The sequence below is a fragment of the Tyto alba genome, unplaced genomic scaffold (genome assembly GCF_018691265.1).
Source record: "Tyto alba isolate M040663 unplaced genomic scaffold, T.alba_DEE_v4.0 Super-Scaffold_28, whole genome shotgun sequence".
Taxonomy (NCBI): Eukaryota; Metazoa; Chordata; class Aves; order Strigiformes; family Tytonidae; genus Tyto; species Tyto alba.
The window spans coordinates 15,139,317-15,152,735 of NW_024881302.1; the positions used below are offsets into that span (position 1 = coordinate 15,139,317).

Consider the following 13,419-nt stretch of genomic DNA (forward strand, 5'->3'; position numbering starts at 1 on the left):
GTACGAGTACAGAAGACATACAGGATTATAAAGATTGTATGCCTCAGACACGAAGCATTAAAAAAATTTCATAACTACATATTAAATTATCCATATGAAAAATGAATGTTTGTCTCAACTTTATAAAACAGTTCATGTGGCATAAAAATAATCCAGGCAAATGGTACAGAAGCTAATAGTAGTGCAGTCTTTTCTCTAAACACTCCTTTTTTAACACATGAAAAAACAGATCCCAGGACTTCAAATCAGGAAAAGCAGCGTATTACGAGCTTAAAAAAATAGAATGCTTCATTAACATAATTTTGACAAACTACTAGCAATTATTAGTATCTTTGCCTTTATTCCACAGCTTTTATTTTCTTATATACACGTGCCATGGCTTTTTAAAATAAATAGGGAAATATCACTGATGTTTTTAAATAATTTGTTTTGTCAAAATGACTAAGTAAAAGGTTTTGCCTCTATTCTTTTCAATTAATGGACAACATCTCATCCTTCCAGTGATATTTTGTCACAGAACTCCCTGTTTCTAATTTAAGGTTTCTGTTAAGATTGCTCTTTATTAGGTCTTCGCACAAAGATCAAGACATTACAGAGGCTCCTGCTTACCTCTGGCAAGTAAGCAGCACTGATTTTCTGTTTCTATTAAGCACTGTGTTATGTCCATTGACTTCTCCAGTATTTCATACCCAATGCCTACAAGGACCCTGCAGTATGGTTAACCTCCTCAGCACCACTTAATGTTGAACGCTTGTGAAACGGGCATTAACTACCCAGGTTTTTCACAACATAAGGCGGCAAGAGCCCCCATTCCCACCAACGCGCTCGGGGTGGGGAGGGCAACAAAGCAAGCAGGTACCAACGCTCAGCCCTTATGGAGCCAGAGACACTGCCAAGCAGAAGGCGGGGGTTCCTCGACGGGTCCCCCTTCCTGCCCCCCGGCAGCTCGGTTCCCTGTGGGACGCGGAGCGGGCGGGGAGATGGGAAGGGGCCGGCCCCCACAACTTGCTCCCGATGCCGTTTGGGGGGCGGCCGCCCCGCCCCCCGCCCGCCTCGCGCTTTCCCGCCGCCGCCGGCCCGGCCGCGCAGCGCTGGGGCGGGCACGCCCCCTAGCGGGCACGCGGGGTGCGCCAGCCCCGCCCCGCGCGGCCTCGCGGCGCGCCTGCGCAGCAACGGCCGGAGCGGGGGGAGCCGCCCGCGCCCCCGCCTTTTCTTTGGGGGTGTGGGGGGGTGTGGGGGTGTGTGTTGCAAAGCACCCCGGAGCCCGGCGGGGCCGCCCCTGGCTCTCTGCCGCCTCCGTGACCGCCCGCGGTTCTCCCGCGGGCCGGGGCGGTGGGGGGCGGCGGCACAGCCCTCCCTGCCGGAGCGGGACGCCGCGAGCGCAGCAGCCCCCGCGCAGGGAAGATTTGGACGATCTGCAATTGCATTTTTAGGGGACGTGAAAAAAACAAAACAAAACAAAACAAACCAACCCAAACAGCTTTTCCTAAACTGTTGCCTTCGGAGTACAGGCTCAAGGAGCAGCAAAAGAGAGAGAAGCAAGAAAGTGAAAGGGGAACCAAGAGCTTGCGCCAGCCCCGGCGCTGCCCCGGGCAGCCCAGAGGGAGCGCGGGCGTGCAGGGGCCGCGCACCCACCGTGCACCGATGTCACACCACCGGTGGAACTTTGTCCGCCACAGAGAATCTTTACGTCTGGCATACCGGCACAAGACTGCTTCACAGAACCACCACTTCGACAGAAGCGTCCAGCTGTAATTATCACCGTGATGGTTATTCCTACCACCCTAACATTAGCAACAAGACATCAGTGCGACATGGGTAGCATTGCCCTATAATACTCTTTCCAAAATTCCAGCTGAGAAGACATAACAATATGACTCCTAGAAAATTAACTCTGAATTAAATTTAAAAACTCAAAAATTTTTTAAAAAGTAATATACAAAATTAGTATTAATCACAGAAGATTATGTACAACTTGTTAAGTAGCTTAAAGCTTCAGTATGTAGGATGGAGAGCTACAAACTGCTCAAAAAAAGTCTACAGGAAAAAAAAAAGTCTGTAATTTTATCTGAAGTGATGAAGCCTGACTGCCTGCTGCTGCTGTTTGTCAAATATCAGATGGGAGAGAGAGCTTTTAAATAGTAAGGACATGCTATATATATTTCACCCAAATTTGGTTTTATACAAAATTCTGTTATTTTATATAGACACAAGTCACTTGCAGTACTACAATCTCTATTTCGTTCCCAGAGAATACATTTATTTTAAACTAAGATTTCCACACAAATTCATTAATCAACAAAAGTTTGCCCCAATTTTTTGCTCCTCGATTTGCACCCCGACATCTCACACTTTGCCGCTGTAACAAAATCACGAGGGAAAAAATGTAACTTGGAGTGAAAAATAAGCAGCAGGACCACATGAATTTACAGCTTGTTTTCATGTAATAGTAATAATAAAAGTTAAAATAATTACCACCAAATGCAATTATAAGTATACATCATAGGGCAGCATAAACATCTTGCTGAAGTTTCAAGGTTTTGTGAAAGATTATTAATCTCTTAACAAAGAAATTAAAAGAATGTCAAACCTCAGAAGGAGAATAAATGATAGATTAATTATACTGTTCCGTAGAGGTTGTATCTTTTCTCTGTGGGAATTAAATTAACTGGACATCGGCGCAGTTTCCTTCTACAATGAAACCACTTCTCCTTTTATTATTCTGTCTACAGCTGGATATCTCTCATATATTCTGCCTGAATCTAAATCCACCAGCCTTAGTCCACAATGCAGCAGCTCATTTTAATGTATAACAGCTAAATATTAACATACTCATGTATCAAACCAACAAATCCTCCATTAACTGCAGCTGAATCTCTAAATCTCCACTTCTACTGCCCATCGCTTAGTTTACAGCCTGCCCATTCCCTGTGAGTACATGATCCCTCCAGTGCAATGAACAATACCTCCACAGCTCCCTTGAGGACTTTGTTTATCATCATCTACCAGTAAACCTCAAAATATGCCTCATCATTTCAACACTACCCCATAAGTGGACTAAGTCAGTTTTAAATTTAGCTCAATGACTCTTTAAAATCTAGCCTTTCATCTCCAGTTCTTTCTTGTGGCTTTCAAATATGACTTTCGACTAAAACATCTTAAAATTCTCATGTCCAAGACTGAAGGGTTCTAGTTAAATACCTATCTTCATCCAAAGACACAAAGATGCAGCTCAGGAGAATTAAAATGGAGGTTTCTGGAGCTCTGAGCTTTAGTTTATACTGAAGCACTACCAAGGCATTCCAAAGTATACACTCTCCAAAAGACCATTCCAGCAGAAAGACATCAGATGCCATGACCCAGCCTCACTCCTATGCCAGAATCTATAAGGTTGTTTTGTTTTTTTTTAACTTAAGAATTTTGGCTGCAGATAACCCTGCAGAATTTCATGCTTTGGCATAAAGACAGCTTTGCATATGGAAGTGATACAAAGCTACCTATATAGGCCTGCTCATTAAGCTTTCAACTAGGGACAGAAGTACTGTGTGAGAAAGTAAAATTTTATATACAGAGTCAATATTGTGTCTCCTCTTTTTTTTCCAGTTGATTCTAGCCACTCTTTTTTAAAGAAGCAGTTGCTTTTTTATAAACACTTTTTTCTCCTGAAGTCTTCAGGGATCCTGTCCTCTCCATACTACCTTACCAATCACTTCAGTAGTGTAACCTCTATCAGGACTGTTCATGAGTCCAGCATCAGCTCCCTCCTTTCTTCATTCCCTAATTGGTATTTTTTTTTATCTTTTTCTTACTGCAGTTGATAAGGGGTCACATTCAACAACTCTGAGTCTCCGTTTTCCTCTAATAACTAGAGTCTGCAAATTCTTCAACAATATTCTCTAGAAGTTATTTGCTTTCATCAACACTAATCAACTCTCTCTTGTTATGGAGGCCATCCTTCACCCCTCCTACTTGTAATTCCTTCCTCTCTGATCTTCTTTTATTCAATGAAATCCACACTGGTAACACTGAAGTCACTCCATCACCACTTCTTTTGCTTTCTGCATAAGGTTGAAGTTTCTCATCCTCCAGGATTCAGATCATTCAAGACTTGGCATTAAAATCTACTCCTATTAAACATTTACATATGGATTACCTGATATCCCTTACTTTCACTAAGACTCCTCTCAATATTCTAACATCTACAACCAGACTCCCCTATGCTCTACTCATGCATCAAACAACCTTTCACTTTGGATAGGACCTTCACCTCCTTTGAATACGAACATTTCCAAGAAAGATAGCTCAAAACAGAAGATGGTGCATCTGCACAATATAATGTGCAAAATGTTACACTCAAGATTTTGTATCAGAAATAGACTGGACACGCTTAAGAGAAGGAGGTATTCTACATCTGCTGTTAAGCATGACCACAAACAATAAACCGTACTTGCACACTGTCCAACTTCCTTCTTAATCCTAAGATTCTTCCAGTCCCAATAGACAAAAATATCCTCACAGATAAAAAGAAAATACAGATATTAAATCTTGTTCATTCTAACTCTGCTTATGTCAGTCTTAAAAGGTATAGTGTGCAGGTTTGGTGCGTTGTTTTGTTTGTTTGTTTGTTTTGTTTGTTTGTGTTTTTTTTTTTTTAAACAATGAGCAAATATTTGCCTCAAATTACAAGTAACAAAACCTCAGAGAGAACAGTTCAGATTTTTCTTTTTCACTTGATACTCAGATAGATTCCTCTCTCTACAAACACATTCATATTCACGTACTTTGTAGAAAAAATAACATCTTAGCAAAATTCTTTCTGAAATGTTTTTACACACATAAATAACACTTTCTTACTGCTTTTCTCAAATTATATTAGCCCTGTTGAAAGTAGTTCTACAGTTAAGACACTGTGGGTGTATCTACTGCTTTAAGTTCTATAATTTAGGCATTAAATTCAAAACAATTTCAAGATAAAACTTAGTAACGTCAATTTTTAACACACCTCAACACAGTACCAATATATTTTCTAGCTTCACCCACCAAACTAAACTTCTCTGCTACGAAAGGCCTCTACATCCCAAGAGCACAAAAAGAGCAGAAATGTCACAATTATTAGGGCAGACAGTTATGTTAAAGCTAGCATGGGTATATTTGTGCATTCCTCTCAGTGGTGCTGACAGAGCATAGGCATGTTTCCATAAATAGCTGGGAGACAGTAGACTAGTGAGCTCCAAAACACATGCTCAGTTTCTGCTCAAACAAGACAGAAAAGAATACATCAAACAGATAACCTTATTAATTAGCAAATACTCTCTGTTTATAAGAAAGAATAGGGGATCGAGAAGCATAGATACTAACATGTTTTTGAAGTGGATGTTCAAAGCAATAGGAAGCCAAGACTTTACACTTGCGCTTTAAGTTATGTTACTGTATCCACAAAGCACATACATTGAATAAAAAGCACCACCCCGTACACATCCTGTGCATTATTACAACAATAAAGTTAAAATTTTAAATTAACAAAGGGAAAATTACCACATTACTCACATCAAACACTAACATACCTGTTATTCCTTATGACTAAACACAGCATAGCACAAGTTCCAATGCTTCCCTGCATTTGCATCAGCCAGGACCTGCAAGGACTGCCTCTCAGAAGGACTCCTTAGATTATTCTGCACTCCTCTTCTAACCTTTGGCCTCCCTCCTGAGCCTGCCATCACAGGTGCCAATTGTGATGAAGATACCTCTGCTGCAGGAGACTAATTGAGAACAGCCCTGAATTTCATCCAGGCCACTAAATAGTCATCAGGTGCTAACATCAGGTCTCAGTCAACATAAGCCAGGTGACCTACACACAAAGGGTTTCACATCTAATTACAAGTGTTTAGTGCCATCTAGTCACCTGAAAGTGAACTCTAAAGAGAGAGACCATACTTTGCTGTGTACATAATAACCTCCCTGCTCCAGAGACAATCTCAACCCTTATTAAGATGTAGCACATATCTTACTGTATCAGCTACATTATGTGTATAATAGATGCAGTTTTAGTATTGGATCTTGAATTTTTATTAGAAGCCGATATTGGTACCAAAATCACACGCTGTAATTCTGATAAGAAACATTGCTGGGGTGTAAGAATCGTACATATCCATAGAAAGGTAAAATATCGAAGATTTGAGCTGTCTCCACTGGAATACAGAATAGTTAAGAACAAAATTAGATGCAAGGACTCACTAGTAATCTCCAGACAGTGCAACTTCAAAATCTCACAGATAAACAAAACAGCAGAAAAAACAAAAGCAAGATTAACTAAAATCAGCAGCTAGCCTACAAATAACAAATAGTAAAAATCGTGTAGCATTGTTCCATCCTCCATTTATTGTGAGCCAAACTCACTGAAACTTTCAGAAGTCTGAACACTCAGTGAATGCAGTCCTGGGCTCTCTGAACACAAAACACCTGCAGTGCTGCAGATAAGTTAGCAGGAACATTTTCCTCAAGGATTTGGTGATACTTTTCAAGTTAAAATACATGAAAAAAATCCCATTTAATTAGTTTCTGCAATAAAGTATTACTAAAATACGGGGCAATACCAGGACTGGATAATCACTTACACCTGATTCACACTACCAGTCCTCAAAAAATTTGTCTTGACATGAAGTCGAGGTGTGCTTTCATTTACTCATCATTCTTACTTAAATATTTCAGAACCTGTTGCTGAAAAGCCAACATGATTTTCAGGGCTGAAATAATATAGAAGGAAACACATTTGGAAAAAGCAAACTTCAAAAATCTTATTTACCTAAATCAAAATAATTCAATTGCCATAAAATAGATTTAGTCAAGGAACAGGACAGCCTTGCTGCATAATTCATCAGCCATTTTAATCCTGTTTATGAGTATCAAGTTCTCTACAGAAATGCTTTTAAAGAATGATTAAGAAAAATCATTTCTAGTTAGGGATTGATGAAATGTATTACTAACAGATAAAACAATAAACCAAAACCCGCCCTGTGGCCTCTGTAATGGCATATGATATTATATAAATATCATAATTAATATAATTAATATAAATGGCATATGATATTAATATAAAGAAACCCCTCCCCTGAAATCATAAACATACTGCAAATGCTAATACTTTACATGGAAAACTGATCTGAGTTACTAGGTTGTCCCTACCATTTACCTTCATTGAAAAATATGACATGCAAAGAAGTATTTGGTCAATTCTGAGATTGTTCTAGATCTCATTTATTCCATTCAAGCTGAAATGAAAAAAAAAAATCAAGAAAATGGAGCTGTACACATAGTTAGTCCTAATTACTGAAGAAACTAATTTCTTACTATTTTTACTTTTCTCATATGTACCCACCCCTAAATGATTTTATATACCAACACATTCCCATATAAACTATACTGACAAAAGTACATTACATACATTACTAAGATTGTGAACTACTCAAAGCCTATGAAACACCAGAACTAAGTTTATCTGTGTAATGTGAAATCATATATCCTGACTATTTTCTTACATACATCTTTCCCACGCACACCTTGACCCTCTCTCAGTCAATGTAGAATATGTAGAGTCGAAACAACATAGTATGTCCCGCTGGAACGACTGAAACACAGGAGAGGAAACCTCTGGTTCCCTGTCTTCATTTGTTCTTTTTTGTTCTTTAGCCTAGCATTCATCTCTGCTCCAACAAAATCAGATACTTCTGTCCTCAGCAAAGCTTCAGTGTCAGCCGGGGGGAACGGGCTCTTCCGAGCGCCCGTGCCCGGCGCCACGCTAGCCAAACCCCTGGCACAGCCGGGTGGACCCTGCAGGCCAGAGGACCTGGATGCGCCGGGGACAGCCACGTGCGGGTCTGTCCGACGCCTTCGGATGGGGCCGGGGCCAGAGCAGTTGGCTGGTCTCCCAGGACCGGCACACGCGGCCTGACCTGTACCAGCACAGGTGAGATGCTCAAGAGGAGCAAAATCCAGAGGTTTTAACCATTAACTTCTAAGAGTTATTTAACAGGTATTAGCCAAACTTGAGCAGGTATTCAGACGGTAAAGGGCCAAAGTCATGTTCATGACAAAAGTCCCATTCTTCTCTGGCCACCTATCAAAGACTCCTAGAACCTATTAAGCATTTCCTTCTTTCCCTTTTTTAATTTAAAAACCCACAACACTAATACTGCATTTCTTTAGCTGTTTTCCCATATAACTGAACAACTATTTCACGTTTCTTAAGAAGTATAGGGCAATTGCGTAAACCCAAATATTTAATTCCAAAAAGTTTAAATTTATCAAGTTAACCTTGAGGTTGAACTTTACATTTCTGAATACAATCTAATAAAGTGTTGGACATCCCTCCCTATCTGACTGGTGTGAAATAGAGCCAGCTGGACTACCCCTAGCTCAGCTCTGTCCAGCTGTGGGTCTCAAACACTGATGCCTCTTGCTTGCCCCCTTGCCAACGTTTATCACACCTCACTCGTGCCCAAATCTGCAGTGGATTTCATGAGACTCACTTGGTTTTGAGAGTCAGAGGAACCATCAGCACATAAGGCTCTATTATTCATTCATAACATACAAACAGAAGAAAATAACGCTATACAAGACATTGGCTTTCTTTGTAGCTAGAAGTTTTTGTCCCAACAAGCAATAACTCACTGTGACTGGATGACCAAAGGTCATTCCTCAGAGGTAAAGATATGATATTAGGCTGATAGACCCTCAGTCATAGGCATGCACCAATATGAAATAGGTTATGAATTGGCAGGCATCAGGCTTCAAAAAAAAAAAAAAAAAAATCATCAGACACCTTCACATCAAGTGAAGCAGCAGCCCTGAATTTTTACCCAGCCCTTGATAATTCTTGTATTCCTTCTGCGCCACCGCTGGGGACGCGTCCTTCACCTACACTCCAGACAGCTCCTCAGGCATCGTTAGTTACATCAAATGAACTTTGCATGGCAAGATACACACTCCCACTTAATGCTATTCTGACTGTGACTGGTTTCTTTGCCTGTACAGCCAAATAGCATGTGTTTAACAAAAGTACTTTAGAACATTGTACAAAATGAGGACCAGAGTATGAAGTGAATGTTTCCTGAGTAATGTATCCTTAGCTACACAATCCATAAAGCTGAATATTAATGAGTATTACTGGTTGTATGGTGGGTTTTTGTACTGTTAGTTGAACATTGTATTTGTGTACTTAAGTTTTAATTTTACTAGATTGTTTCGCTTCTTGCTTTGGAACAGTTACCTTTGGTTTAGAAAACATTGATGGCTGTGACCCTTAAGAAATTCTGTATAAAAGCAACAGTGATTATCGTACGATAAGTATCAATTATTTGTTGTTGAACATGTTAACTGCATAACATTTAGTTGCCTTCCAGAACTGTAAGTGTTTTTATTTATTTCATTTCCGAAGATCTGGGATATATATTTTGGAGTCTGCAATATACAATTTGCTTTTGATTGTATCTCCTAGAAATGTTTCTGGGAAGCTTAATGATGTTTCCCCCTACATAATCTCCCACATAATCTCTATATACTTGTGAACCTTTTTAGATAATTTACACATAATTATGTAAAAACTTTAAAAAAAAGTGCATCCCGATGCTTTTTTTACTGTACATATTATTCAGAATATGTTCCTCTATAAAAAAATACCGATTTATGTATTTATATAATCTTACTGTAGTTCAGAGCAGAGGTGAGTTATTCAAATTGTATTCATTAACTACAAACCCAGATACTTAACCTGGACTGAAATAACTAATCTGTATAGGAACTCCAAGTTCAGATTGTTTAACTAACCTCAAATGCAAAAATGACACATTATCTATGTAATTATGAAGAAAACATCCAGGACCTGAGATTAAATTCCTTGAAAAAGGGTGCCCTGACACAGAATTCACAGCTGGAAAATACATTCAGCTTCCTGTTTAAACAAATACTGCCTCTCACACTAGGATAACCCAAAAGAAAAGCTGTATTGCATGACAAATATACATGTTTTGGCAGTGTACGTTGTCTCTGCCTGCATATATCACATTCATTACTATGGCTTAGGGAGAACAGAATGGGATAGCTACACAGTTTAATGTGTTGATGTCTCTTTGTCCTTTTCCTCCCTGGGTAAGATGAAAAATGATAGGACTTTTTTTCATTATTAATAATGAATGCCTTTCTTGTTGACAGTCCTTGCTGCCAAGTAAGAAGCCTTGAACTTTCATCTTTACGATGCAAGAAATCAAGCAAAAGGATCACATAGGAGAAACTTAATACCCATTTACTATAATATCAGTTGTTACATTCCTTTTATAGCTTTTTTTTTTTTTTTTTTTCCAAATCTCTCAGTATTTTTTTCTTTTCAAACATATATTTGGTACCTTGATAGATAGACTGGGGAAAGCGTGATGTATCCCCTTACTGCATGGTACCAAGAGAGACTCTTAGTGATTTCTAAAACAAGACACTGAACCAAAAAGTGATCTGAAGTAATTTTCCTGGGTTGTTATTCCTGGAAGTTACATAGCCCTGGCACTCTTAACAGTATTTAGAAATCCATCAATTTCTAGTTGTCAATCACTTCTGTGATTGTGTATATATATACACACACATACACACAATAGAATTTTATATATATATATATATAAATGAACCTGAGAGATACATACACATATATTCATTATTATTTTTCATTACATAAAGTAAACGTCATGCCGTATTGTCGACTGTCTGTGATTCTCTATTTTCTTAGTCTGCTAGCAACAATTATAAGAAGACTTCAGATTATGAGCCTCTGTTGGCTGGAAGTGTATCTGGATTAAAAGAGTGGCTTGCTTTATTTTCTCAGGTACCCTCTCTCCTAAATAGTTTTACCTACTTCTAAAATCTGCCACATGTCTCAAGGGTTAGCCTGGACTGGTAGTAATTATAAAACTGGTAATGATTATAAAGGGTGAGTGATAGTGCCAAGTTTGTGCTTCCCTGTCTCTTGATGATGTTCTTGATGTTCTAAGTCACAGCTGAAGGATGGTTGAACTTCAGATAGAACCTGTCATTCCAAACCGAGAACACAGCTAGGAAAAAACAACTCAAAAAGGAGCAGCAGGCAACAACATTTAATACCAAGTACCAACTTACAGACAAACTAGTTCTTACTCCCCACATTTTGTCAGAAAACTCTTAGGCTTCGTATTACAGTGGAAAAAATGGGACAGGGGGCTGACCTGTAGAGGATAGGAATAACTACCAAACAGAACTTTTTCTCTAAATAAAAGTTTAAATTAGACAAAAAATAACAAGATGTTACCATGAAGGATAACTTAATATGTTTTATTTCAAATATGTATTTATTTAGATTAACATAACAAATGCATTCTATTATAAATATATCACATCTATAAAATTTAACAAATACAAAGTAAAAATAAGTTCACTAACAATCTCACACAGCTCAGGAGACTGTGAATTTTACTAAATAAAATTTTAAATATTTTTTCATGAATAAACTTCTGTAACTTAGAATCTTCTAAACATTCTCGAAATTACCAATTAAGGGCTCATGAAATTATCAATTAAACTTACTATTAGATATTAGAAACATGGGTAGCAAGATTTTTTTTTATAAAAACTGGAAACCTCTCTCAAATAACTTATTCTTCATATCTGCAGTATACAGCAATATATGAGAAACTTTTTTTTTTTTTAAATTTTTACTGGAGGACACATTCTTACTTAAAGTATATATGTCCAGAAAGTACATTCCATGATGTCATTCTTAGTCTCCGTGCTTGAACTTAACTCTACACTGTTTTTCTGATGATTTTTTATTTTATCAATGGATGTTTTCTTCTTAAAAAAAAAAAACAAACACAGAAACCCTCATATACATTCAAAGCACTATTCTGATTGTATTTCTTATATCACACACATAACTTTTAATCAGAAAATTTTCATGTTCTTTTGTTTTGAAACAAGAAAAATCAATCACTAGATGCTTCTTTTCCCTTCAGCACTCACAAATACCTTCAGTATACTGTTCCAATGCTTACTTACACAATGTTTTTTGTGTGTTATCACTATCATAAGTTAATTTTGGTTTGTGCATAACTTCTGTCAAACTACACGCAACTTTACTTATATCTCATGTAATTTTAGCTTTTACTCCTGTAAGAAGTTCAAATCAGATGCTTGGAAAAAAACACTAGTTTAGTTTAAGTTTTGGGATTTCTGTTTTTCAGCACAAGGAAGATTCAAATGTTCAACAGTCCTGAACCTTACAAAAAATTTTTATGTTGCTTTGTTGTTAAATAGAACATGGCTATGCAACTTACTCAAAGTAAGTTTACAAACACAAGTTTGCTACTGGCAGTGAGGAAATGCAATGCAGGGAATAATGGGCTTTTGTGGGGTTGAACATTGTAATTTATTGTTGGCTTTATCTATTGTTGTTACTGTAAATTTAGTATATGCTCACTGAATTTCAATAATTGTGAGATACAGTCTGAAAAATAAAAATTACAAATACATCTAATATAATGAATTTGATGATCCCAGATAATCAAATACTTGGTTATTTTAGTGCCACCCCCACCAGAAAGCTGGTACACAGTCTGGAAGCTACTTTTTTCACTGTAAGTTTAAAAAATGAAATTGCACAAACATATTAGAGGGTTTCCACACCTGCTGCAATGTAGACGATTGTAGTTAGGTCTGGAGAGAGATGAGGTCAGTGACAGGAAGGAAAATGTGATTAAGTAATTCTCAATATGATGCCAACTATGACCTCTGGATTCCATTTCAAATCCGGTTATTATGTTACCAAAATAATATAGTACAGGATGGATACTGTTTTGCTAATATGATATATAGATTCCTAATAGGAATTTCATGCTTACAACTAAATTACAGATATGCCAACCATGATATATTTTTATGTGCATGTGGCACAATATTTCATAACATGCTACAGCAATTCTTTCCCTCTGACATACAAAAAGACTGAAGAAAAAAATAATAAAAGATTCAAGCTGAATAACATGTCAGTGCTGGCAACCTGGGTTGATTTTGTACACCAAATCCCAAATGTTTCATTAATAGATTCTTACTGGGGATGTGATAAAATCTTTAAAAATCTTGCAGAGGGTATTAAATGACATTCAGTTAAACAATATAGCAGCAAGTTACATGGACTGAGATTTGATTTGATATTAATTCATAAGAGGTTAGAAAAGACACTACAAAAGACTGCTATATCTCTAAAATGCTCTACTCCATTGTGAAGGTGAATTTTGAAAAACAAAATGTTAATTTCTTTCTAAAAGTAAGCTATGAAATACTGATTCATGCACCGTATTACTAAAAGCTAGGCCTTCTAACTGTTAGTAATGAATATGTGGATGA

General features: G+C 37.8%; 1 protein-coding gene across 21 annotated transcripts in view; it reads right to left on the reverse strand.

The window, feature by feature from the left end:
• RBFOX1 (RNA binding fox-1 homolog 1) overlaps nt 1-13,419 on the reverse strand; it is a 1,320,820-nt gene that overhangs the window by 292,135 nt on the left and 1,015,266 nt on the right. Inside the window, exon 1 of one of the 21 annotated variants that reach the window (XM_042798380.1) lies at nt 7,193-7,236. The exons of 19 other annotated variants lie outside the window; for them this stretch is intronic. In XM_042798380.1, the coding sequence (XP_042654314.1) occupies nt 7,193-7,213 (21 nt within the window). In that variant the 5' untranslated portion in view covers nt 7,214-7,236. Of the gene's footprint in view, nt 1-7,185; nt 7,237-13,419 lie in introns of those variants that run through there. One more of the 21 variants, XM_042798383.1, reaches the window with a different exon arrangement.